At 51.2% G+C, this 25,670-nt stretch overlaps 3 protein-coding genes across 14 annotated transcripts; 1 reads left to right on the top strand and 2 right to left on the bottom strand.

The window, feature by feature from the left end:
- Positions 1-39: 39 nt before the first annotated feature.
- SLC23A3 (solute carrier family 23 member 3) lies at positions 40-9,377 on the bottom strand. Of its 7 annotated transcripts, none has more exons than XM_033230185.1 (13): positions 9,032-9,377; positions 8,699-8,891; positions 8,404-8,505; positions 8,191-8,314; positions 7,948-8,021; positions 7,572-7,753; positions 7,115-7,238; positions 6,850-6,964; positions 3,734-3,987; positions 2,812-2,917; positions 1,964-2,131; positions 876-971; positions 40-781 (listed from the first exon to the last, which is right to left on the bottom strand). In XM_033230185.1, exons 1-13 carry the CDS (start codon positions 9,064-9,066, stop codon positions 486-488), a joined length of 1,869 nt encoding a protein of 622 aa, XP_033086076.1. In that variant the 5' UTR covers positions 9,067-9,377; the 3' UTR covers positions 40-485. The 7 variants fall into 7 exon arrangements, with proteins under 7 accessions (XP_033086076.1, XP_033086075.1, XP_033086078.1 ...); XM_033230184.1 differs by having other exon boundaries at positions 8,191-8,288; positions 8,404-8,561; positions 9,032-9,376; XM_033230187.1 differs by having other exon boundaries at positions 8,191-8,288; positions 9,032-9,376.
- An 810-nt stretch (positions 9,378-10,187) lies between these two features.
- On the bottom strand, positions 10,188-17,274 carry CNPPD1 (cyclin Pas1/PHO80 domain containing 1). Of its 4 annotated transcripts, none has more exons than XM_033230179.1 (9): positions 17,231-17,274; positions 15,880-15,967; positions 15,342-15,450; positions 14,709-14,790; positions 14,108-14,228; positions 13,898-14,026; positions 13,270-13,331; positions 12,525-12,642; positions 11,757-12,303 (listed from the first exon to the last, which is right to left on the bottom strand). In XM_033230179.1, exons 1-9 carry the CDS (start codon positions 17,236-17,238, stop codon positions 11,761-11,763), a joined length of 1,260 nt encoding a protein of 419 aa, XP_033086070.1. In that variant the 5' UTR covers positions 17,239-17,274; the 3' UTR covers positions 11,757-11,760. The 4 variants fall into 4 exon arrangements, with proteins under 4 accessions (XP_033086073.1, XP_033086070.1, XP_033086072.1 ...); XM_033230181.1 differs by lacking the exon at positions 17,231-17,274 and adding an exon at positions 16,391-17,194; XM_033230180.1 differs by lacking the exon at positions 17,231-17,274 and adding an exon at positions 16,209-16,404.
- Positions 17,271-22,773, top strand: RETREG2 (reticulophagy regulator family member 2). Of its 3 annotated transcripts, XM_033230177.1 has the most exons (10): positions 17,271-17,735; positions 18,025-18,131; positions 18,793-18,823; positions 19,171-19,306; positions 19,730-19,814; positions 20,123-20,266; positions 20,430-20,524; positions 20,700-20,835; positions 21,073-21,365; positions 21,471-22,773. In XM_033230177.1, exons 1-10 carry the CDS (start codon positions 17,455-17,457, stop codon positions 21,684-21,686), a joined length of 1,524 nt encoding a protein of 507 aa, XP_033086068.1. In that variant the 5' UTR covers positions 17,271-17,454; the 3' UTR covers positions 21,687-22,773. The 3 variants fall into 3 exon arrangements, with proteins under 3 accessions (XP_033086068.1, XP_033086067.1, XP_033086069.1); XM_033230176.1 differs by having other exon boundaries at positions 17,275-17,735; positions 21,073-22,773; XM_033230178.1 differs by having other exon boundaries at positions 17,331-17,735; positions 19,259-19,306; positions 21,073-22,539.
- Positions 22,774-25,670: the final 2,897 nt, after the last annotated feature.

The following is a 25,670-nucleotide window of genomic DNA, read 5'->3' as shown; positions in this document are numbered from 1 at the left end:
AAGCCTTTCCCACTGTCCCCAGTCAGAATTCATTATCCCTTCCTCTTTGCTCTCACAGCATTATGTTAATCTTTATTACAGACTGCTTTCTGCTTTGCATTTTCGTTAGTAATTACAAAGGTCTTTTTAAACCGTAAATGCCTTGAGAGGGCATGGACCCTGTCTTAACCCTGTAGTTCCAGGACCTTGCACATGGGAGATGCTCAATACGGGTTAAAGTGAATGCTGGGGTTCAAGTGGCGTTGATAGTACACAGGCAAAATCTCATTCATTCGTGGTCCACTAAATCATGGCCTCTGCTCTGGAATAGCTAGGCCTAATTAAGACAAGGAAAGGCAACCCACCCTACTGGGAAATGGAACCTCTAGGCGGGCCCATATAATACACAGACACATACCCTCTGCCTATGAGAAAGAACAGTTTGGGAGCTGATTCTCCAGCAGATGAGAGTGCTAAATTAACCAGAGCAGAAGTAGGCATACTGGTCATTTCTGGGACCTAAACCCTTCTCTGCTAGATTCAGGGCATGGCTCCCCTGAGCCAGGCAGCAAGTCTGCCATCTCTTCTGGCTCAGAGGAGCCTCCTTCCTCATCCCCAGGGTCTTCAGGCAGTGGGCAGAGGCAGCGGAGAGGCTGAGGGATGCAGGGACACAGGTTTTGGATGGGGAAAGGAAGTCTGTACACTTGAGCAGCCTTCTCCCTGGGCTTCTGAGGCATTCGAGCCTCTTGCGCAGTGAAAAGAGATGGTAGCCCTTGACCTAGGCCTCGCTCAAGCTGTGTGCCTGCAAAAGAGAGGTTTGTCAGGCCATTGCCCATCCCAGGGAGGGATGGCTTCCTGGCCACTCCCCAGTCTGCTGGGGCCTGGCCTCAACTTACCAGGAATTGTGTTCTCTAGTAGGAAGCCTGAGAGTCCAGCCAGGAAGATGGGCTGTGTCAGCAGTGAGTGCAGTAATACATCCAAGGGGCTCCAGCCTATGAAGGGTTGGGGCCAGGCAGGAAGGGAACTCTGATCCTATATCCAAGCCTAGGAGTCTTACCCTCCCAGACCTAAACCTAAGTCTTGGACTAAGGACAGATCTTTCTGAATTGTCATTTCATCCCTCTCACCCTTTGTCTGTCTACTCTCCACTTTCCAAATCCAGGCCTTTCTCACAGGATTCCTACTCAACACCCTATGTTCTGATCAACCACACACCCTCCATATATGCTTTGACTATTCCAGGTTCCCTTTCTCTAGAAAGCTTAGTATTTAAGCCCCAGCCTCATCTCCCAGTTTTTACCCTCTATGCTCTATCCTGGGTTTTTCAACCTCAGTTCTACTGACATCTTAGACCAGATAATTCTTGGTTGGGGGTGGTGGTACAGGGGGGATGTCCTGTACAGTGTAGGATGTTTAGCAGCATCTTTCTATGCACTAAACCCTAGTAACAACTCCCTCTTCCTCCATGTGTAACAGCCAAAAATGTCTCCAGACATTGCCAAATGTCCCCATGGGGGCAAAATCACCCAGTTGAGAACTGGGTGGGACAAATTAAGCAATTTACTGCTCTCAGGACATATCCTAAGACTTCCCACTTCTGTGTCTTTGTATAAATGATGGTTCCTCCATCAGGAATGACCTTCTCACCAAAGATGTTTAAAACTTACCATCCTTCAAGACCAGCTCTGTTACTGGATCACCTCAAACAGAAACTATCTCTCTTGCCACTGAGCACCATAGCTCTTTATCTGAACCTTTCTTGTTGTTTTCCTACACATCTCATCTCTTTTACTACACTGTAATAAAGGGAGGCACCTTTGTATCCCAAATGGCTAGCATAGTGCTCAATAAATACCCATTAAACAAATGAATGAAGTATTTACACCAAAGCCCAGAGAAGGCTGTGGGGCCAGGAGTCCGGGGAGCCTGAGCCTCAACTTCTTGCTTTCCTGCTACTGAGCAACTCCTCTTCCCTTCCACCTACCTGTGCTGAACAGGACTGGGGCTTCCCGAAACCATCTTGGCAGCAGCAAGGCCATGAAGATAGAGAAGCCCACAATGAAGATATTTCGCCCAGAGTCTATGTCAGCCAGGTAGAAGCTGGAGAATCCAGCAGACAAAACCACAGCCTGGGTCACCCCCAGCACCCCACCTGTCTCATACAGAAGAAATCAAGGGGGTCAGGAGGAACCAAGGGGGCTCACATAGTGTAAAGTATTGCAGGGCAAGCAGGTTGTAGTGGGGAAAAAATAAAACCCAAGAGACTGATTTAGTTATTTATTATTTTTTTTTTTTTAGAACAAGTCTCACTCTGTCACCCAGGCTGGAGTACAATGGTGCAATCTCGGCTCAATGGTGCAACCTCCACCTCCTACTCCTGGATTCAAGCGATTTCTCCTGCCTCAGCCTCCTGAGTAGCTGGGATTACAGGCATGAGCCAGCATGCCTGGCTAATTTTTGTATTTTTATTAGAGACAGGGTTTTGTCATGTTGACCAGGCTGATCTCGAACTCCTGACCTCAAGTGATCTGCCTGCCTGGGCCTCCCAAAGTGCTGGGATTACAGGTGTGAGCCACCATGCCCGGTCTGAGGCTTTCTGATTCTTCAGGAAGCCCAGAAGCCCAATCAAGAGACCAAGATGTTAGGCTGAGAAATTGAGACTGACACATGCTCATATCCATCCATTCATCCATCCATCCATCCATCCATCCATCCATCCATCCATCCATCCAGGAAAGCTATTTAGAAAGAAAAGGTGCCATCCTAAAGAACTGATCGGGCCACACTGGGGAGTACCAATTCAATACCAGCCCTGTTGATACATCCACTCACCAAGCACAGGCAGCGGGATGGTGGTGAGGAGCTGAGCCAACCTTGGGGAGAGTCCAAGCCCCATGCAGAGTAGCCCCGCTAAGTGAGCCACTTGCTGAGATCCAGCCTGCATGAAGAAAAGACACTGGAAAACACAACCACTTCCTCTGACTGTCCCAGGTCTTTGCCTTACTGGTTCCTTCTCATCATTTGGATCCCAGCTCAAATGTTACTCTTCCAAGAAGCCTCCCTGGCCAGTCTAAATGTGCTTCCTTTCCATCCCACTATCCTGATTTTTTTATATAACACTTATCACCTTCTGAAATTTTCTTCACTTTTTTAAAAATTTTTTATTTTTTGAGATGGAGTCTTGCTCTGTTGCCCAGGCTGGAGTACAGTGGTGTGGTCTTGGCTCACAGCAACCTCTGCCTCCCATGCTCAAGCGATTCTCCTGCCTCAGCCTCCCAAGTAGCTGGGATTATAGGTGCACGCCACCATGCCCAGCTATTTTTAGTAGAGACAGGGTTTCACCATGTTGGCCAGGCTGGTCTTGAATTCCTAGCCTCAAGTGGTCTGCCTGCCTTAGCCTCCCCACATGCTAGAATTACAGCATGAGCCACCATGCCTGGCCCACTTTTTTAAAAAAATAACTTTTTTTCCTTCAACTGTCTGCATCTCCCTCTATGAAGTCCCCAAGAGAGCAGAACTTTATGTGACTGGTTCTTTGCCCCAGCCTTGGTACTGTGCCTCATGCACAGGAGTTCCATGGTGATTCGTTCACCTCCCCACTCTCTTAGCCCAAAGTCTAATCGTAGGCACCTCCCCAAGTGAGACAGTTGATGTGAGGTGCTGGGTGCACCTGGCAATCAATCGATGTAAGTTCCCTTCCTTCTCCTTCCCCTCTAGCTCCACCCCACCCCACCCCCATCCCAGGTCCACATACCTGGATAAGACCCACTTTGCCCACGTTGGGGAAGCTGGATGCAGTGCCCATGGGGCTTCCCAGCAGTCCAGCCAGCACACTGCCCAGCCCCTCCAGGCTCAGCCCTCGACTGCAGGCATGTGGAGGTGGGGGAGGCAAATGCAGCAGCCGGCCACACAGGGCATAGCAGCCCAGGGAACTGGTGGAGGCTGCCAAGGCCATGGAGATGCCTGCAGCCAGAGCTCTGGGCGTCAGCAAAGGCCAATTCCACTCACCTGGGGAAGGAAAAGGAGCCACTCTGGGGCCAGACTCAAGTCAGGAGTACCCCCTGCCTCCAACAGCCTGTGCCACAAGAATCCTAGATGCCTCAATGTCTTTGAAGATAATGTCTTAGGACAAAACTACTGAACTCTAAGGAGAAAGACCCATCCCTTTACCATGGTCTACAAGGTCCTCTTTGGTCTGGCCCTTCCCTCTCTCTGCAGCCTCATCTCCCAGCACACTCTGCCTCACTTCCTTCACTCCTACCACACTTGCCTTGTTGTAGGCCTTTGTACATGCTGTGATCCCAGCCACCACAGGACCTTTGCATATGCATATCCTGCAACTAGAATGCTCTTCCCTCCTGCCTTTGTCTAGTTAGCTCCTACTCATGTCTTCCATCTCAAATCAGTGGCCACATCCTAAAGAATATCTTTACTTAGGCCGGGCGCGGTGACTTATGGCTGTAACCCCAGCACTTTGGGAGGCCGAGGTGGGTGAATCACCTGAGGTCAGGAGTTTGTGACCAACCTGGCCAACATGGTGAAACCCCATCTCTACTAAAAATACAAAATTAGCCAGGCATGGTGGTGCATGCCTGTAATCCCAGCCACTTGGGAGGTGGAAGCAGGAGAATCACTTGAACCTGGAAGGTGGAGGTTGCGGTGAGCCAAGATCACATCATTGCACTCCAGCCTGGGCGACAAGAGCAAAACTCCATCTCAAAAAACAAAAAAAAAGAATATCTTTACTGACCTCCCTGATAAATTCAAATTCCCTATTATAAGTTTTTTGGTTTGTTTGTTCGTTTGAAGACAGGTCCTTGCTCTGTTCCCCAGGCTGAAGTGCAGTGGTGCAATCATAGCTCACTGCAGCCTCAATCTCCTGGGCTCAAGCGATCCTCCCACCTCAGCCTCCCAAGTAGCTGGGACTAAAGGTGCGTGCCACTGTATCAGGCTATTTTTTTTTTACTTTTAATAGAGACAAGGTCTCACTACGTTGCCCAGGCTGGTCTCTAACTCCTGAGCTCAAGCAATCCTCCCACCTCAGCCTCCCACAGTGCTGGAATTTCAGGTGTGAGCCATGGCGCCTGGCATTTTATTTTATTTTATTTTTATAAACAAGGTCTCAGTCTGTCGCCTGGGCTAGAATGCAGTGGTGCGATCATAGCACACTGCAGCCTCCAACTCCTGGGCTCAAGGGATCCTCCTGCCTCAGTCTCCTGAGTAGCTAGGCCCACAAGCATGTGCCACTAGGCCCAGATAATTTTTTTATGTTTTGTAGAGATGGAGTCTTGCTTTGTTACCCAGGCTACTCTCGAAATCCTTGCCTCAAGCAGTCTTCCTGCTTCTGCCTCCCAAAATGCTGGGATTATAGGTGTGAGCCACTGCGCCTGGCCTTCATTATAAGCTCTTAGGACACAATGTATCTTCCTTTGGTTACAGTTCCCACAGTGACAATTTTATATTTCTTTGGGTGACTCTTTAGTATCTATGTTCCCCAATAGACTGTAAGCTTCCTGAAGGTAAGTACCCTGTCGGTCATGGTCATCACCATGTCCCCTATCATGTGCCTAGCACATAATCAGCACTCAACAGATCCTTATTAAATTAATGAAAGCCGGGCGCGGTGGCTCAAGCCTGTAATCCCAGCACTTTGGGAGGCCGAGGCGGGCGGATCACGAGGTCAGGAGGTCGAGACCATCCTGGCTAACACGGTGAAACCCCGTCTCCACTTAAAAAGTACAAAAAATTAGCCGGGCGAGATGGCGGGCGCCTGTAGTCCCAGCTACTAGGGAGGCTGAGGCAGGAGAATGGCATGAACCCGGGAGGCGGAGCTTGCAGTGAGCTGAGATCCGGCCACTGCACTCCAGCCTGGGCGACAGAGCGAGACTCCGTCTCAAAAAAAAATAAATAAATAAAAAATAAAAAAATAAATTAATGAAAAACCAGCCTGGACAACATGGTGAAATCCCATCTTTACAAAACAACAAACACAAAAACTAGCCAGGCATAGTGATGCACATCTGTAATCCCAGCTACTTGTGGGGCTGAGGCACAAGGATAACCTGAGCCAAGGAGGTTGAGGCTGCAGTGAGCCATGTTTGCATCAATGCTCTCAGCCTGGGTGACACAGCAAGACCCTGTCTAAATAAATAAATAAATAAATAAATAAATAGAAGAATGAGCAAATATAAATAAATAAATAAATAAATTGAAGAATGAGCAAATTTCACATACAACGCCTCAAAAGCAATCTTTATGCATAGGTTGCCAAGTCAAATGCCCATAGGGGCTGGTAACATAAATGTCATTGGGTAAGGAGTATTGGTAGTGAGTATAGGGAGTTACAGAAACAATAGATGTCTGTCTCCTAACACTGACCCAAATAAAACACCTGCAGTGGGATGGGGCACAGTGGCTCATGCCTGTAATCCCAGCACTTAATCAAGCAGATCGCTTGAGCCCAGGAGTCTGAGACCAGCCTGGGCAACATGTTGAAACCCTGTCTCTACAAAAAACAAACAAAAGTCGGCATGGTGACACACACCTGTAGTCCCAGCTACTCTGGAGGCTTATGTGGGAGGATCACCTGCACCTGGGAGGTTGAGGCTGCAGGGAGCCATGATCATGCCATGCACTCCAGCTTGTGTGACAGAGTGAGACCCTGTCTCAAACAAACAACAACAACAACAACAAAACACCTGCACTGAGGGGCTAGCATTGTCTGTCTCTCAGACTGGTAATTTCTCTCTCCTATATGTTTTGAAAAAACACAGCATTTAACTCAGAAATAAAATCCATTAAGTTCTTTGAATTCAAATAAATAGATACCTTTATTTGAACAAGAGAATGGAGGACTAGGAGAAAACCTACCTGGGTGAGGCAGCCAAATCCACGGTGCCTTGGTGGGGGCAGACAGTTCCTGGGGGATAACACTGAACCCCAAAAAGGCAGAAACGATCCACACACAGGCCACTGGGATCAGCACCTGAGCGGCGAGACTGAGGAAAGAACTCCTCCCCCAGAACCTTCTGAGCCACCCTTGGAGGGTTAGACAGAAGCCAAAAGGTAGGGGATGGAGTGAGCACTCCAGGCCAGCCCTTCTGACCTCTACTGCCCTGTCCAGACCCACACATACCGAGAGGAGCCGGAAGGCAGGGAGAGGAGTGTGAGTTGATGAAGCTGAAGCTCGCCTCCAAGGGCACACATGAAACTGGCAGGAGCCCAGGTGCTGAGAACAGACCACCATGAGCAGGACAACCCTAAGAGAGAGAATGTTTTAGGAGCAAGAGGCATTGGGTATCCTGAAGGATGGGAAACGAGGTGGGGGTAGGCAGAATACCATAAAGGGGGGGGGTGGTCCCAGAGAAAGAAACTCCCATGGAAGGAATAGGAAGTCACCTTAGGGGACAGCAGAAAACAGTGTGAAAGTCAAGGAGACCAGATGAATCTAGGGAAAGTCTTGGATTCCAAATATAAAATATGTCCCTATTCCAGTCGCTGCTGAATCTGATAGGACCAGTAGCTCTGCCCTCCCCTAGTCCTCCCATACACCCCCACTGGGCACCATCCCATGCCTCTCAGGACTCACGTACAGCAAGGCCAACCCCCAGTGAGCAGAGCAGAACTGGGCTACCTCCCTGTGGGCAGAAAGCCCTGCCACAACCAGGCTGGGAGCCAGCACCAGGGGCCCACAGTGGGGGAACACACGGCCAGGACTCCCCAACAGCCCCATCGTGCCCTGCAGCAGCCCAGATACCACCACTGCCCCGGACACCTGGTAGAAGAGAGGAGAGGTTGGAGAGAAAACATTCTGTTCAATCAAACTGGCCTCAGCCTGGTCTTCCTAATTCTAGATATGGGTTCCTCCCCCAACTCCTTTCCAGGAGCTTCTCAGTCTCTGCATAATGGAAACAAGAGCTCCCCGAAGCCTGGCACCACCCTTATCCCTTCTCACCTCCAGACACCCACCTCCTGGAGAGAAGTGTTCCAGTGCCGCTGGCCATGGCAGCTAGGTCCTCTACACAGGTGCATCATGAGGGAGGCTAGGAAAAGTTTGGGGCATGGAGAAGAGAAAGATGAATGGGATGGAGACCCCCTACAGTGCCTCACAGTCTCACCACTGCCCAATCTCAATCCTGCACCCACTTACACCTGCACACTCAGATGAGAACCCAGCCCCACCCTTACCCCTTGCCCTTGTTCTGTGCTCACAGTTTCCAGGTGTCTGGATGGCCAGAGGTAGCTTCTGGCTGGTCAGCACCAGAGCAGGGATAAGGAACTCTAAGGATGGAGCCTGGACAAGAGGCAGCCTGTAGGAACAGCAGCCCCAGCAGATCTGGAAATATGTGGCAGCCAACAAGGCTCCCCCAAACCTCTCCCACCCTCCAGGACTCTGCCTCCTCTCTCCAGGGAGGTTCCTCTCACCTGCTGCCCATCCAAGTTTGCAGGATGGTAGACACACCACATGAAAAGAAGCTGGAGGCCAGGAGCTGAGAAGGGGAGTAAGAGAGTCCTCCTGGGGAGAGACTGCAAAGCAGGAGCAGGTGGGAGACACAGAGCAGAGAAGCCATGACCAAGACATGCTGCAGGTGGAGGAATGGGGAGGGCAGTCTTCAGAGAAGTGGAAATACCTGCAATACTTCCAGAGGCTTTCACATCTACACCTACTTCCCCACACACACCATCAGGCAGCACCAACTCCTGCACCTCTGCCTCCTACCTGCAGAGCCAGAAGACAGCTGAGGCCCCAGGGCAGAGATCCACACAGAAGGTCCCAAGAGTGGGTGGAGGGATTCTGGGGAGCAGGTGGAGGCAGGGGAGCCAGGGCATCCTGGGAGCCCACTGATCGGAGTTGGTTGGGATTGAAGGGTGATCGGCTCATGCTGCCCTGCCTTTCGCTTTGTCTTGGCTGCCTGGGACCAGAGTTAAGCAGAGAGTAAGAGGTCAGAGTTTGAGTGAAGCCTGGGGTGGGGAGAAGGTGGGGAGAGGGTGGGGGTGTCAATGAAGCGGAGCAAAGGTATAAGGAATTTGGGGCAGGGCACCGCCTTTTCACCTTTGCCCAGCTGTTGTGCAAATTCCATTAGCCATTAACTGGGGAGCTGAGTTCTGGGTCCCTCCTCCGAGAATCTTCTTCCAGATTTCCTGCCCCTAGACCAGGCTGTAGAAAGTAGGATAGGAGGGGTGGGGAGGAGAGGAGCTCTTCAAAATAATCTGGGGAAATTTTGCAGACTTTATTCCCTCCCATTTAAAACCATCACTATTTGATCCATAGTCCTCACCCCTTGCAGTACCAAGGCCCCTGGACTACTTCAAAATGAAACTTGTGGGGTGAGTGTGGTGGCTCATGCCTGTAATCCCAACACTTTGGGAGGCCAAACTGGGTGTATCACTTGAGGTCAGGAGTTCAAGACCAGCCTGGCAACATGGTGAAACCATCTCTACTAAAAATACAAAACTTAGCTGGATGTGGTGGCACATGCCTGTAATCCCACCTACTCGGGAGGCTGAGGCACAAGAATTGCTTGAACCGAGAAGGCAGAGGTCGCAGTGAGCTGAGACCACAGCACTGCACTCCAGCCTGGGTGACAGAGGGAGACTGTGTCGATAAAAAAAGAAAACAAGAGGGCCGGGTGCGGTGGCTCAAGCCTGTAATCCCAGCACTTTGGGAGGCCGAGATGGGCGAATCACGAGGTCAGGAGATCGAGACCATCCTGGCTAACACAGTGAAACCCCGTCTCTACTAAAAAATACAAAAAACTAGCTGGGTGAGGTGGCGGGCGCCTGTAGTCCCAGCTACTCAGGAGGCTGAGGCAGGAGAATGGCATAAACCTGGGAGGCAGAGCTTGCAGTGAGCTGGGATCCGGCCACTGCACTCCAGCCTGGGTGACAGAGCGAGACTCCGTCTTAAAAAAAAAAAGAAAAAAAAGAAAAGAAACTTGTGGATAATATATCCTACATCATATTTGACAACCACAACTACCTGAAACGTGCTCACTGTAAAGAATAAAATTTATAGTAACATGTATTTCATTATGTGAAGGCTTAAGCACAACTAAACCAGAAGACAATAAAGTACAATGAAGTAGTCCAGTCTCACACCCTATGAGAATCGCTGTGGTTGCAACAGCTGCAATGCCAGCTGATATTGCTGCTTTATTGGTGACTCTGATGTTGTAACCCGATTTTCCAAAATGCAAACAAACTCTTGGTTAAAAGGTGCCAAGCAAAACAAAGTCGTTTTAATTTACATGGGAATGAATTCCTAGTAAACTGAGTCTTTTCAGAATGCTACAAACACTATTTCACGTTTACATGTGCACAGATAGTTCTAGGCTCAGATAAATAGGGTTTTCATATACATAAAGCTGGTCATTCAAAAGTTGTCTTGGGAATTCTTCACAGTAAGGGAAGTCCGAGCATTTCAGGATGTCTAGCGTCCCGCCCAGGTTGATGAAATGCCAGTAGCATTCCCTTGAATCCTTTTGACAATGAAAAAATGACCCATAAATTTCCAAAATGCTCCCCAGGGGGCAGAACCACCTCTTCCAAGAAGGATCCTCAGCAGTCCCAAATACCCTCAGCCAAGCTGCCCAGACTGTTTTCCTTCTTCCAGTGACGACCCAGCCTTGGAGTTCTTCAAGTTCTTGGAATTGTTAAGCACCATGTGACCATCACCATGCGTCAGACCAGTTAGGAGGTCAGGAGAGAGAAGCGTCCTGGTGGCTTGCCCTCAGGAGCTCACAAGGCTCTGCTGGATACAAGGCCTGGGCCCTCTCCATGAGATGTGCTTCGGGATCCACAAGGCGAGTGCTCACCCAGAACAAGTGACAGACGGCCAACTCAGGCACAGGACAGTCACCCTTTGTGTCCCATGGCACCCCAAGTTGAGCAGTACTAAGGGCCCAGGGTCCTAGGAGCAGGAACAAAGTTGGAAATGGGAGGCTATGCCTATCAAACGACAGGAAAGTCCTAAGATGAGGCTGAGAAAAGAGTTTGTGAGATGACAGGATCAGGAAGCAGGGAGGCTTGGAAGGCAGATACAGGGAGGAAAGATCTTCAAGGGCTGCCGCAGAAGGAAAAGTCCAGGCCATGCAACTGAAACTGTTTATTGAAACCTCAGTTCTACAAAAGCGTGAAAAACCCTGATACAAAGCAGTGGCCAGAGAGGCCTGGGAAAAGAACACCCGGGAGAGGAACCAGAAGAGAAGGGAACCTAGGAGCAGGACACTAAGAGAAGACTGGAAGACAAAAGGTCAGGGTTGAAGGTCCCAGCAGTCCTTGGCTCCATTAGACTAAAGCTAAGGAATGGGAGTGAAAAGGTTCCCTGCCTCACCCAGCAGCTCCCACAATGACCCCATCAGTCCCTGGCTCTTCTGCTTCAGGGACATCACACGGGCCCATGCCAACATATCCTTTCACCTCTCACCCCACTTCCCTTATCTCCCACCTATACCCTTCCATCCTAGGGAACTCAAAAGTAAAAGTCTAGAAAATCCCAGGGAGGCAGAGAGGGGCTTCTCCTGTGTCCATCTGGGATATGTCCCTGGTCACCAAGCGGAAGTTCTCCCTGGCGCCATCATTGTCCTGGCCAAGCAGCCAGCCACTGAGATCTAGCAGTGAATGACCTTCAGTCCTTCTGCCCCACCACCCCATAAGCTCCCACCCAGGAGGACAGGGGACCTGCCAAGGACCCAGAGAGGCAGACAGGTTCTAAATCAAGCTTTGCTCCTCCAGGTTCTCGGAAACTCCCAAACCCTCTTAATGCATTCCTCGCAGGGCTACCTAGCCTGGGAAAATGAAAGACTTGAGGCGAGCCAGCTCCATGACACTGAAAAGGTAACATTGCTGAGGCTGAGGAAGTGACGGGGGCACCGGGCTCCAAGGCCAGTGGGGAGCCAGGCCATAGGTATGGTACCAGGGGCTGGACAGCACAGTGGGGACTGTATGGTTGGGGTGGTGACAGGCATGGCAGGTTGGGGAGTCCCTCTGGAGCTTCTGGCAAAGGTGGCAGTTATGAAGAAGAGTGGGAGGGGCAGGGGGGTCTGGGGGAGGCAATGGTGGAGGAGTCAGTGAGGCCAGAAGACTGCCCCAGAGTGACCGCAGCCCTGTGCTGCCTTTCAGGCAGCTGGAGACATTAGCGGGAGACAGCAGGCATTGTGGCACAGAAGGTATGCAGGGCTCCAGGAGGCAATGGGAGGTCAGTCCAAGGTCAGGCGGCCCAGGTGCAGGGGTGCAGGACAGCCCCAATGACTGATGTATTACGGCCACTGATGCCATAGCCAGGGCCACACTGCTCACATATGCCACAGCTAACAGGCAGGACAGCTGCAGGAGAGGAGGTAAAAAAGAAGGATTCTGTCTTTAACACATTCACCCCTTGTCTCTAGAAACTTGTGTTCCAGCTAGAGGTCTCTATAGCCATTTATACCCCACTCTGCCCATCTATTCCCAACCCCATATCCTGGGCCTTTCAGCAATCACTTTACACCATCCCACCCTACACACCGGCCTGCTCAAGCTCCCTATCCTTCCGAGCCCCTCCTCACCTTTACCAGCCGCTGGCAGAGGGAGCCCAGGGCCAACTGCCAGGTTGGCTGCTCCAGCAGCACACACAGGTCTGTGTAGGTGTACCAGCCTCGCCGCTGTCCCTGCTGCTCAGCCACACTGGGGGAAGTGGAGAATGACAGAGTATGCAACTGTCCTACAGCCAGCCCAGTGGCATCCTCATACCACTCAGGACTCACCAGGAAACACTGGGAAGCTTGTTAAACCCAGATTCCTAGGCTATCTGCTGATCAGAAACTAAGGGTGAGACCAAGACCTATATTTTATTTTTATTTATTTATTTATTTTGTTAAGACAGGATCTTGCTGTCTTCCAGGCTGGAGTGCAGTAGTGCAATCATAGCTCACTGCAGACTTGATGTCCTGGACTCGTGATCCTCTCATCTCAGCCTCCTGAGTAGCTGGGATTATGGGTGTACACCACTACAACTGGCTAATATTTTTTTCTGGTAGGGTCAGGCGTCTTGCTATATTGCCCAGCCTGGTCTCAAACTCCTGGACTCAAGCAATCCTCCTGCCTCGCCCTCCCAGAGTGCTAGGATTACAGACCTAACTACCATACTCATCCAAGACATGTATTTTAAATAAGCTGACAACCACTATCTTGGCAATTCTCTTTCTTGTCTCCTCCCTCCCCCAGTTATACAGACTCTCATCTCTAGCTCCTACGGCTAAGGCCTCAGTCCCCAAATCCCTTGAGCCCTTCTTCCCAACTCCGAGAACCTACCAGCTCTCCAACCAGCTCAGCACCTCAAAGATCTCCCGAGGGTCAGTGTAGAGATGCCAATCCTGTAAGGAGAGAAGACATCAAACCAGACTTGGATGAGCCACAGTCATTTAATAATAAGAGCCATAGCAAGAACTACAACCGCCACTATAGCTAATGCATATTTGGCACTTACCATGTGCCAGATACTGTCTCAAAAGCTTTTACACATTAATTCATTGAATCACCACCTGCCTGGTTTCACATTATACCCTCCACTAAGGAAGAGCGGAGAAAATGACCCTGAGAATGGTCCGTGCCCACAAGGAGCTAAACATCTAGGGGGAGAGAAAGTATGGACACAAATACTCAGAACCCAATAGGATAAACTCTGACTCAGAGTGTACCCTGTGGGGCCCTGGAGGAATAGAGGTGAGGAAATGTTCCGCTCCTGGCCTCACTGCTCTAGGAATCTCCAAAAACTGTGGTTAGTACTGAAGAGATAAGAAAGGAAGACACTAACACAAAAGCACAGGAGAACAGAAAGAGAAATGACGAACCAACAGAAGACTGAGAGAGAACAAAGGACTAAAGGATGATTAAAGATGGGCCAGGGAAATTGAGCAAGAGACAGAACACAGCTACTCACCATGGCACTCAGGAAGCCCCTCTCCAAGGCATTGAGAGTGGGCACGGCCACACCCCCAGCAGCTCCCCATTCATCATTGAAGACCTCCTCCTCTTCCCCTTCATCATAGAGGTACTTACTGGCCACCATCTGCAGAGGAACCAGAAGTGGTGGAGCAGAATTCATAGCAGGCTCCTGGCTCTCTAAGGAGACGGGGAGGGGGTGTCTTACCATGGAGATCAGGAACAAGTCAGAGGATGACACGTGCTGCAGGTAGTCTGGGTTTCGGTGGCGGAGCCGTTCAATGTACACCAGAGCCAGCATCATAGCACACGGGGAGATGCATGCCTCCCTGGGTGGTAGAAAGGATCACTAATTAAACCCAAGGGTCCTTCAGCTCTTGCAAGTCTTATGGTGCTTGCTCCTGTCTTTACCTCTTATCTTTGGGAAAAAAAACTATTCTTGGCTGGGCACGGTGGCTCATGCCTATAATCCCAGCACTTTGGAAAACCAAGGTGGGTGGATCATTTGAGGCCAGGAGTTCGACACCAGCCTGGCCAACATCGTGAAACCCCATCTCTACTAAAAATACAAAAATTAGCCAAGGGCGGTAGCATGTGCCTGTAGTCCCAGCTACTGGGGAGGTTGTGGCACAAGAATCACTGGAACCCAGGAGGTGGAGGTTGCGGTGAGCCGAGGTTGTGCCACTGCACTCCAGCCTGGGTGACAGAGCGAGACTATCTCAAAAAGAGAGGAAAGAAAAGAAAGAAAAAACGATTCCCCTTTCTCTAGGGCCCAAACACTCTCATCTTATCCTCAATTCCAGGCTCACCGGGACACATGAGCTACGTATTTCTTCTGGAGTCGGCGAATAGGGCTGGGGGCTGCCTTCTGGAGCAGTTCCACAGCAATGTCTGCAAGGGACAGGAGAAGACTGAGTGAGCAAACAAGCACCCATCCACAACACACCAGTCCCCACTGCTAGCAGAAGAGCCAGATCTGTATTTTCTGAGGCCTTGGGGACAGGACCATAGTAACAAAATAGAGATCATATTCTCCCACACTGAGACAAAAAGCCCATTCCAAGTTTGAATTTCAGCTCATTCTAACAGGAAAGCTTATTGCTCTGTCACATGAAACTATCCAGATTTGTCTACCACTGCTGTTCATCTTTGGCATAAACATCCCTTGTTTATTTGGGAAACATATAATGGATATCCTTGGAAAATTAAGTTTTCAATATATAAATCAAGAGTGATTTATATAGACATATGTGGCAGCAATGTTTCTTATTCATTTGGGCTAATAAGAATGAGAAATGCAAACTGCCCTCTTGAACCAAGTACCAACAAGCTAGCAATGAAGAGACAGTGCAGCCACGGGGCAAACCTCGAGTCATTTCAGTGTCTGATGACAACCCCATTTTCATGCTTCTCACTTGTCCAGTCACAAAACACTGCCTCACCTGCCACCGGGCTGGAGAGCTCCTCCAGGCTACAGTCGGCTTCCCAGTCCCAGCCATAGTAGAGTCTCCTTCGGATCCGGGCACTCAGCTTCTGGTGTCCTGGGAGGAACTGAAACAGAGCAGGGGCAGCGGAGGGTGAAGGACAGGGAAAGGTATGATGCAGCTCCTGGCTCCGGGCTGGAAGGCGGTGCAGGGCACAGTCCGGCCTCGCTTGCCAGGGGGCCCGTGGCTTACCCAGACCGGCGTTCTGTCAATCGTTTGCCAATGGCAGCCTGGTCCACAGAGAGAGGAATACCCTCACCCCCATCGAGGGCTCCCTGGGAGAAGTTCTCCGAGAAGGGCCCTCGTGTGGCCACCCCTACCCCCATTCCTATACTCCGCGACTCTCCCTCCGGGCCCAAGCGGCTGCGGCCTCGAGGAGGCACTGCTCGAGCAGCTGCCGCCCAATCCCGGCACAGCAGTCAGGAGAGCTCGTGGCGCCGCTCGGGCCCGGAGGGGCGCGCCGAGAGGCCGGGGAAGGGGCGGGCCGCCCACTCACCGTGAAGTCCTGGAAGCCGGCGAGGGAGAAGGTGCCTTCTTCGTCCAGCAGGAGCCCGGTCAGGTCCATCGCACCGCCAGTCGCCGCCCTGCGAAGGTGAACGGAAGGAAACGAGTTGTAGGGGGCTCGCGGAGCTGTCCTTGCCCGCCCGTCCACCTGCCCGCCTGCCTCCCGGGGCTGGCCGCCGCCCTCGTCCTCGCAGCTCCCTCCCCGGACAGCGGAAGGCGGGGCCGGGCTGGCGGGCGCCTCTTCCTGTTCCGCCCCGGCTTGGCGCGGCGCGAGGCCCTAGGCCGGGGAAGTGAGGTGTCGAGCGGTCAGGCTGCGCTCACCTCGCCGAGCAAAAGAGACCCGGCTGCGAGGCGCGTACTCCGCCTGTGCCGCGTCCGCCCGGCGTTTACAAGCCGCTGGGGTGCCGCCCGCAAGTCAGGGCCTGGCACTTCCTCCCTCCAGTCTAGCCCAGCCTCCCGCCCCGACCCGCGGGCAGGAGCCGGACTCGAACTCCTGGTGTCACCGAACGTGACCAAGTCCCAGAGCTGACCCCAGGCGCCCCTAAGAAATGGGGACACTTCCTAGGGGAGCACGCCACACTGAGGATGAACAAGCCAGTAGGACCTTTCCGTAGCAATGGAGAAGTTAATGTGAATAAAAGGAAACGCACAACAGGAAGTTGTTCCTAGTTGCTTTTTAGAAGGAGAGATTATACACACTCAGCAATGCATATGAAAAGCGTCTGAAAGGATACACGACATGTAGCATTGGGTGAACTATGAAAAGGAAGAGAAACTCAGGGTTTTTTTCTTTTTTTTGTAGTGTAATTTGAACTTTTAAACCTAAGGCCCCTGCGGAAATGTGATCTTAAGCGAATGTAAGGCCTCAAAAACGTGTCAACACATCCACCCAAAAGTAAACTGCATCTACCCAAGGTTTTGTTTTTAAACCCATCTCCCGCCTCCAATCTCATGATTGAGTAGGCCGAGGTGGGAAGGAGCTCCGATGTGTGGAAGTGGGAACGTTTAAGAAGATAGGAAATCAACAACTTTTCTGAGTAGATGAAGCTGTTTTCGAGTCTGTCGAGTCACGCGCTGGTGTGTTTGCCCACTGAGGGGAGGGAACTGGAAGGGCCAGTGCGATGAGGGTTGAGTAATGCGACGGCCACCGCCCTTCCTGAGCAGAAGCAGCTCCTACTGGGGATACTGGGAGTCTGGAAGCCCACTTCCTGCTCCACACCATGGATACCGGGGCAGCACACTCCCTAGCCGCCCTGCCCACTATGGGATAAGAAACGGGCTCGACTGCCCGGACCGGGACCCGGACTTGGACCCTGGGTGACTTCGGCAACCAGAAAACGAACCTGTCCATGCGAAGGATCAGCGGTAGCTGCCAGCGCGCACGCGCGGGCCGCCCTATCCGGGCGGTTAGGCCGCGTCACGTGACGGGCTCAGCGCTCTGCCGTCACGTGACGCCGTCCGCAGCCTCTGCTGTCCTCCGCGGCGCCCCCTTCCGCCTGACGCGCCCCCGGCGGCGGCCGCGCAGCCCTGGCTCCTCGCGGGCTCGGGCGGCGGCTGCGGCGGGGCCATGGCGAGCGGCGGTGTCGGGGGTAACACCGGCGCGGGTGCGGGGCCGGGGATGGGCCTGAGCCTGGGCCTGGGTCTGGGTCTGAGCTTAGGCATGAGTGAGGCCACCAGCGAGGCAGAGGAGGAGGCGGCCACGGCCGAGGCGGTGGGACGCCTGGCCACGACGCTGTGGCTGCGGCTCCGCGGCTGGGAGGCGGTGCTGGCGGCGGCGCAGCGGTTGCTGGTGTGGGAGAAGCCGCTGCACAGCCTGGTCACGGCTGCCGCGCTCAACGGCCTCTTCTGGTAACGGCCGCGGAGGAGGGGGCGGGGCCGGGATGAGCGGGAGAGCTGGGGAGGGAGGGGTCGAGAGCACCATTCCCTTTTCTGGATTATCACTTGGTCTGGGGGGCATGACCCGTACCCAGTTTTTGCAGGCTGGCATCCACTTAAATTTCTTCCGTCTCTGAGTCGTGAGTCGCGAGTCAGGCCTGGAGGTGCCATTCCCCCATCAGGAGGCGCCTTTCCACCTTCTGAGATGGATGCATGAGTCTCTCTCATCCACTCACTGCTGAGGTGCCTGTCTCTCCCTAAGGTTGCTGTCTTCCTCGTCCCTCCGGCCCTTTTTCCTACTCAGCGTCTCACTTTTGGCCTATTTTCTGCTGGATCTCTGGCAGCCTCGCTTTCTCCCTGACGTGTCAGGTGAGTGTTTCTTCATTCGGTAAGCACCCATTGGGCACTTGCTTGGTGCCTGATTCCGTTGCGTGGGGTTAAATGGTGAGGGGAACGTACAGCAGGCCACCTGCCTCCCAGGCATAGCCCACTTCCTTTTTGTAGGGAATTCCCTAAAATGAAAATTGCCCCTTTCCCAAATGAATGCTCCTGTAGGTGCAGTGGTTAAGATGATGAAGTCTGCAGCCATATTGCCTGGGTTCCATTCCCTGCTCTGCCACCTACCATGTCTGTGACCTTGTAAAAGTAGCTCTATCTCTGTTTGCCTCAATTTCCTTATCTGTAAAACACGGATGATAGAATTTACTTCGTAGAGAGGTGAGGAGAGGATGTAAGCTGTATAAATAGAATGTCAGTGTTTTTTTTTTTTGTTATCCATATAATTTGCTTAGTAGGTGACAGGCTGTGTGTGAGGTGCTTCGGAGATAAGCATGAGTAAAATGTAGTTCTCATGTTGGAGAAGATTAATGTCTAAAGGAGGAGACAGAGGCAAACAAAAACATGTAACAGCTCCCCCATTGGTATCTGAAGAAAGTGCTCTGGGGCTGCAAAGGAGGGACAGCTATTTCTGCCTTGGGAAGTGTCTCCCAGGGCCCCACCACTCAATAATTTGTCCCTTCGCTCTCTCTAGCATCGTCCCCAGAGGAGCCACACTCTGACAGGTGAGTACAGGCCACCTCTTGAAGACAAATGCCCACATCCTGTCCTGCTTGCCGGTGCCGGTGTCACCAAGGAGCAGGGCAGTGCCCCAGCATTGTGAATGAACTGGTAACAAGCCATGGGTTTTTCATGGTCCTAGGCACCTGTGTAGGCGGTTTTGTGCCTGCTGCTTTTGGGGCAGAGGGTTGGGTCCTCCTGGCTTTGCTTCCTAAGACCAGGACAGCCTCCTTTTGGGAGGTGGGGTTGTTTGCTTTTTTAGACTAAAGATATCATTGGCATTCTCAGAGGGATTTAAGTGTCTAGGAAGCTGGTATCTGAGGCCTCCAGGGGTTATGTCATGTCTCCCCAGTGAGGGTGCGGGGTCAGGCGCCCGGCCGCACCTGCTGAGTGTGCCCGAGTTGTGCAGATACCTGGCTGAGAGCTGGCTCACCTTCCAGATTCACCTGCAGGAGCTGCTGCAGTACAAGAGGCAGAATCCAGCTCAGGTAACCTCCCCTACATCATGTAACAGTTCACTACACTGAAGGGGTATAGAGGTGGCGGGGAATGGGAGTGGAGTGATGTAAATTTCCTGGGTTGAAGACCCTGAAAGAAGAGGCCTGGGTGCCTTTTTGAGGCAACATTCACAGCTAGTCTCTGGTGCAGGAGGCAGTCTCACCTCAGGAAATAAGCTTCTGATAGCCTGACGCTTTTCTCCTGCCAAGGCAGACAAGTGTGAATTATAGGTGGTGGGCACTATCTATTGGCAGCTTCCTGAATTGGTGGTCTTGAGCATCCTCTTAAGCAAACTGGACCACCCCATTCCTCGAGTACATACCTATCCTACCAGCTGAGCAGTAGTTTTTTACCCAGCTGAGCGGGGCGCATATCTCAGCGTGCTGTTCTTAGACTTGTGCTCTTCTCTGCAGTTCTGTGTTCGAGTCTGCTCTGGCTGTGCTGTGTTGGCTGTGCTGGGACACTATGTTCCAGGGATTATGATTTCCTACATTGTCTGTGAGTAGGGTCTGTCCCTGCCCTATTTAAAGCCCTCTCTTTTCTTCTTTCCTTGGACTGACCCAGAGGAAAGACTGTGGTCTCTCTGCTCAGTTTCTGATTTGTGGAGATCTCCAGGGATGCTTTAGTATTAGTAACTGTGGAAGACTTAACCTGGGGAGGAGGGCAGTGGATGTGGCAAGAAGAGGTTGGCACAGACTCGGGAAAGGACCTTGCTTACCTTCAGCACTTCAGTTTAGGGACCAGCTGAATGGGGGCTCTTAGGAAATTGACGTAGGGAGCTCTTAGTTGACATTCTTAACCCATAGTGTTGAGTATCCTGCTGTGGCCCCTGGTGGTTTATCATGAGCTGATCCAGAGGATGTACACTCGCCTGGAGCCCCTGCTTATGCAGCTGGACTACAGCATGAAGGCAGAAGCCAATGCCCTGCATCACAAACACGACAAGAGGAGTAAGGGGCTGCCCTAATCCAGGAGGGTGAAAGAGCGGGAGGGCCTTGGCTTGGGGCTTATGAGATGCCCTGGAATTGAGATCTTCTCCAGTTCTTTAACTGTATTTGTCTCCCCTCCCATCATTCATGCTTGGTCACTGCTCTGCTACTCTTGTTTTTCTAGAGCGGCAGGGGAAGAATGCACCCCCAGGAGGTGATGAGCCACTGGCAGAGACAGAGAGTGAAAGCGAGGCAGAGCTGGCTGGCTTCTCCCCAGTGGTGAGGTCCAGGGAAGACGGGGTGTCAAACAGAAAGCCAGAGGAAAAATATTTCTGCTTTGGAGCTGCTACCTCCAAAGGATGTGGAAGCCAGAGGTTTTGGGAGAGGGGATGCTCCTGATAAATTGGTTCTCTTAGCCCCTCACATGTCATGTTCATCCTGGTTCTCCTGCCAGGTGGATGTGAAGAAAACAGCATTGGCCTTGGCCATTACAGACTCAGAGCTGTCAGATGAGGAGGCTTCTATCTTGGAGAGTGGTGGCTTCTCCGTATCCCGGGCCACAACTCCGCAGCTGACTGATGTCTCTGAGGGTACGGGGAGCCCTTTGCTGCCCTGCTTCCCCCCCACAATCTTTGTGTTCCCTACCATGGGTACTTGCTATGCTCTTTGGCCCACTGACTCTAATTCTACTCAGCTCCTAAAAGACCTTAACACCTAGGGCTTGGCCCAGCTTTCCATGTCTTGAATTCTCATCCTTAAACTCATTGGCTGTTGTGGCTAATCAGAGCAGCAGCAGGCCCATCCTTAATTCTTTGTTCTCTGCACAGATTTGGACCAGCAGAGCCTGCCAAGTGAACCAGAGGAGACCCTAAGCCGGGACCTAGGGGAGGGAGAGGAGGCAGAGCTGGCCCCTCCCGAAGACCTACTGGGCCGTCCTCAAGCCTTGTCAAGGCAAGCCCTGGACTCAGAGGAAGAGGAAGATGTGGCAGCTAAGGAAACCTTGCTTCGGCTCTCATCCCCCCTCCACTTTGTGAACACGCACTTCAATGGGGCAGGGTCCCCCCCAGATGGAGTGAAATGCTCCCCTGGAGGACCAGTGGAGACACTGAGCCCCGAGACAGTGAGTGGTGGCCTCACTGCTCTGCCCAGCACCCTGTCACCTCCACTTTGCCTTGCTGGAAGTGACCCGGCCCCCTCCCCTTCCGTTCTCCCACCTGTTCCCCAGGACTCACCCCAGCCCCTGCCTGCCCCTGAGGAAGAAGAGGCACTCACCACTGAGGACTTTGAGTTGCTGGATCAGGGGGAGCTGGAGCAGCTGAATGCAGAGTTGGGCTTGGAGCCAGAGACACCCCCAAAACCCCCTGATGCTCCACCCCTGGGGCCCGACACCCATTCTCTGGTACAGTCAGACCAAGAAGCTCAGGCCGTGGCAGAGCCATGAGCCATTGGGGAAGGAGCTGCAGGCACAGTAGGGCTTCCTGGCTAGGAGTGTTGCTGTTTCCTCCTTTGCCTACCACTCTGGGGAGGGGCAGTGCGTGGGGAAGCTGGCTGTCGGATGGTAGCCATTCCACCCTCTGCCTGCCTGCCTGCTTGCTGTCCTGGGGGCATGGTGCAGTACCTGTGCCTAGGATTGGTTTTAAATTTGTAAATAATTTTCCATTTGGGTTAGTGGATGTGAACAGGCTAGGAAAGTCCTTCCCACAGCCTGTGCTTGCCTCCCTGCCTCATCTCTATTCTCATTCCACTATGCCCCAAGCCCTGGTGGTCTGGCCCTTTCTTTTTCCTCCTATCCTCAGGGACCTGTGCTGCTGTGCCCTCATGTCCCACTTGGTTGTTTAGTTAAGGCACTTTATAATTTTTCTCTTTTGTGTTCCTTTCTGCTTTATTTCCCTGCTGTGTCCTGTCCTTAGCAGCTCAACCCCATCCTTTGCCAGCTCCTCCTATCCCATGGGCACTGGCCAAGCTTTAGGGAGGCTCCTGGTCTGGGAAGTAAAAGGTAAACCCGGGGCGGTGGGTCAGGCCAGTAGTTACACTCTTAGGTCACTGTAGTCTGTGTAACCTTCACTGCATCCTTGCCCCATTCAGCCCGGCCTTTCATGATGCAGGAGAGCAGGGATCCCACAGTACATGCGCCAGCACTGGAGTTGGTGAGCATGTGCTCTGTCTTGAGATGAGGAGCTTCCTTACTGCTCCTCTGGGTGATCCAAGTGTAGTGGGACCCCCTACTAGGGTCAGGAAGTGGACAGTAACATCTGTGCAGGTGTTGACTTGAAAAATAAAGTGTTGATTGGCTAGAACTGCTGCCTCCCTGACTGTGAGCTGCCTTCCACACCCTGCACTGCACTGCGTTCTCTCCTCACCCTTACCTGCTTCACCCTAGTCTGTTCTGGCCGTTTTATTACCTTGTTACAAAACATGGCGGAAGCAAGGATTACCTTGACAACCCTAGCTTCTCCTTAGCCATCTTCCCTGACAGTGTGATCTGTTTAGTGAGATTTAGCATGTGTGAATAAAGTGTATGCAGGAAGAAGTTGCCTTGTCTTCCCAGTCAGTAGAAATTTGGGACCGTAACAATTATGTTTTACCATGTGGCCTACAACCTTAACACTGTTTTCTTAAGAAGTCTTCACCCATCTACATGCTAACAACTCAGCCCAGATTTGTCTATGCTGGGGAAGCCAAACAAGCAATAGAGGACCTTTACAAACTGTTAGAAATGAGTTGGAGCCAAGGAACACTGAAGAAATAGTATCTTAACAGTTACTGAGTCCATTGTATGTGCTTGGCTCTGCTCTGAGTAATTTATTAGGTATTAAGATTTTTGCTCACAGCTCAGATATGTACTATTATTAACTTCATTTTATAGACAGGTTGTTTCCTGAAGGCCACAGGTACCAGTAAATTGTGGAGCCAGAACCCAAACCCAAGCAGTTTTGGCTTCAGCAAATGTATCAAACAGCGCCTGTCCATTAATAGGGCACAGGTAGGAAGATGCACAAGGATGTGGGAACTACAGAGAACCAATCTGATAACCTTGGCTTAACAGTGGACATGGCAAGCCTTCCTCTGCGCAGAACTGAGCAGATGGCCTCCTTTATGAGTTCATGTCGTCCGCCTTCAGCTGGGGGTACCATATGGCAATGCTACCTGTCTTTCTGCTGGAGGTACCATATGGTAATGTTACCTGTCTTTCTGAGGATGACATATGCCATGTCTTTCCTAAGTGTGTAAGAATTTTTCTGTTTGCTTCACATTTGACTGAGAATCATTCCAGGGTTTGACTGAGCCCCTGTCCTGTGTCACTGAAGGAACTTGAACTTTTCCATCATTTAGAGATTCCAGAGGGGAATGGGAAAACAGTTCTAATCAATAAGCAAGCAATTCAAGAAAAATAGAATTAACCGATCAGGCAATGGCTGCCACATGTCCTATCTTCAATCCATTTTCTTGTTAAGGTTGGACATTGACAATAGAACCAGAAGCTTGTAGCTGGATCAAAATATTCTCCATAGGCCTGGAGTTTGATGAAGGTCTATTCTTTTCTGTTTGTGTTTTGAGATGGAGTCTTGTTCTGTTGCCCAGGCTAGAGTACAATGGCGCAATCTTGGTTTACTGCAGCCTCCGCCTCCCAGGTTCAAAAAATTCTGCCTCAGCCACCGAAGTAGCTGGGATTACAGGTGTGTGCCACAATGCCTGGCTATTTTTTGTATTTTTAGTAAAGGCAGGGTTTCAACATGTTGGCCAGGCTGGTCTCGAACTCCTGACCTCAGGTGATTCACCCACCTCGGCCTCCCAAAGTGCTGGGATTACAGGTGTGAACCAAGGCGCCCGGCCTCATGAGGGTCTAGTGTTTACATTCACCATGGTCTGATGGTTGCTACATGTTTGTCTGTGATTTTTTTTTCTATTATCAGGTGTCTTGGCCGTTTTATGCCCCATGATGAAAGGGCCAAAGGTTTTCATATGAGTAAAAAGAAAAAGCAGAAATGTGAAACCTACAATTAAACTAAACAAAAATCAATTGGAAAAGTACAAGTTGGGGGCCGGGCGCGGTGGCTCAAGCCTGTAATCCCAGCACTGTGGGAGGCAGATCACGAGGTCGAGAAATTGAGACCATCCTGGCTAACATGGTGAAACCCCGTCTCTACTAAAAAATACAAAAAAATAGCCGGGAGAGGTGGCGGGCGCCTGTAGTCCCAGCTACTCGGGAGGCTGAGGCAGGAGAATGGCATGAACCCGGGAGGCGGAGCTTGCAGTGAGCTGAGATCCAGCTACAGCCCTCCAGCCTGGGCAACAGAGTGAGACTCTGTCTCAGAAAAAAAAAAAAAAAAAGGAAAAAAAAAGTTTATGTTGGGGGAGGAGGCAGTACATTTTAGCTATGTATTCAAACAGCTAATAGTTTAATGTTGCTGCTTGTAAACTTAATTTTAGGCTGCATTAATAAAAGCATAGTCTCCAAAACAAGAAATGTGATAATTCTAGTGTCCTGTGCACAAATATTCTAATACTTCCAGAGGATGGCTTGCTATGCTTGTGGGCAAATTGTAGTATGTCCAGGAGATGACTGCTAGAAATGAAGGCTGAAAATCATCATAAGACAAACTGTTGGAGGAACTGGGAACCTCTAATCTAAGAAGACAGCTGAATTGGTTCACATCAGCTGGCTTCTAACTTGAAAGGTTTGTCTGCAGGACTTCAGAGGGCAGATACGAGTTGAGTTTGGTTGATAATAGTGCTAGGTAGAATTTAATTTTCTAGTCAAGGGAATATTGCAAAACAGTAAATTTAAATGATCTTCAAAAGTATAATGATCAAGGGCGGTGATTCTAAGAGTAATTCCATCATGGAAGGACAATATTATCACCATGTTTTGCTTTTAGTTTCCAACTAAAGTCAGCTTGGACTTCTCTTCCTCTGTCTGTTCCCTTAAAAGTTGGTATTTTGGGCCAGCGCGGTGGCTCACACCTGTAATCCCATCACTTTGGGAGGCCGAGGCGGGTGGATCACAAGGTCAGGAGTTTGAGACCAGCCTGGCCAACATGGTGAAACCCCATCTCTACTAAAAATAGAAAAATGAGCCGGGTGTGGTGGCGTGTGCCTGTAATTCCAGCTGCTCAGGAGGCTGAGGTGGGAGAATCACTTGAACCTGGGAGGCAGAGGTTGCAGTGAGCCGAGTTCATGCCACGGCACTCCAGTCTGGGCAGCAGAGCAAGACTCCATCTCAAAAAAAAAAAAAAAAATATTCTGAGATTTGACCCTGGCCTGTCTTTACAGCAACAACAAACCCCAAACAGCTTGTCCTTTCCACTGCTCAGTTGTGCTGCCCTCCCCCATCTCTGCTCTACACAGACACACACCCTATCCCTTCACTTGGCAAATGTCTCACTTTTTTTTTTTTTTTTTTTTTTGAGACGGAGTCTCGCTC

The sequence above is a fragment of the Trachypithecus francoisi genome, unplaced genomic scaffold, assembly GCF_009764315.1.
Source record: "Trachypithecus francoisi isolate TF-2019V2 unplaced genomic scaffold, Tfra_2.0 Lachesis_group13, whole genome shotgun sequence".
NCBI lineage: Eukaryota > Metazoa > Chordata > Mammalia > Primates > Cercopithecidae > Trachypithecus > Trachypithecus francoisi.
The sequence above is the reverse complement of the archived record's forward strand: the minus strand, read 5'-3'. Positions and strand labels throughout refer to the sequence as shown.

Bases quoted from the DNA above. Each gene is read 5' to 3' on its own strand.
- SLC23A3 (XM_033230184.1), bottom strand. From the start codon at position 9,066: ATGGCTAATGGAATTTGCACAACAGCTGGGCAAAG. The intron at 6,965-7,114 runs GTATGTGTGGGT...CTCGCCGCTCAG, and splicing joins CTGCCTTCCGGCTCCTCTCG to GTGCTGATCCCAGTGGCCTG. The intron at 2,132-2,811 runs GTGAGTGGATGT...TGTATGAGACAG, and splicing joins CATCCCGCTGCCTGTGCTTG to GTGGGGTGCTGGGGGTGACC.
- CNPPD1 (XM_033230182.1), bottom strand. From the start codon at position 15,948: ATGGACCTGACCGGGCTCCTGCTGGACGAAGAAGGCACCTTCTCCCTC. The intron at 15,451-15,879 runs GTGAGTGGGCGG...GCTCTGTTTCAG, and splicing joins CCGGCTTCCAGGACTTCACG to TTCCTCCCAGGACACCAGAA. The intron at 14,791-15,341 runs GTGAGGCAGTGT...TGTCCCTTGCAG, and splicing joins GCTCTCCAGCCCGGTGGCAG to ACATTGCTGTGGAACTGCTC.
- RETREG2 (XM_033230176.1), top strand. From the start codon at position 17,455: ATGGCGAGCGGCGGTGTCGGGGGTAACACCGGCGCGGGTGCGGGGCCG. The intron at 17,736-18,024 runs GTAACGGCCGCG...TCTCTCCCTAAG, and splicing joins GCGCTCAACGGCCTCTTCTG to GTTGCTGTCTTCCTCGTCCC. The intron at 20,525-20,699 runs GTGAGGTCCAGG...TTCTCCTGCCAG, and splicing joins TGGCTGGCTTCTCCCCAGTG to GTGGATGTGAAGAAAACAGC.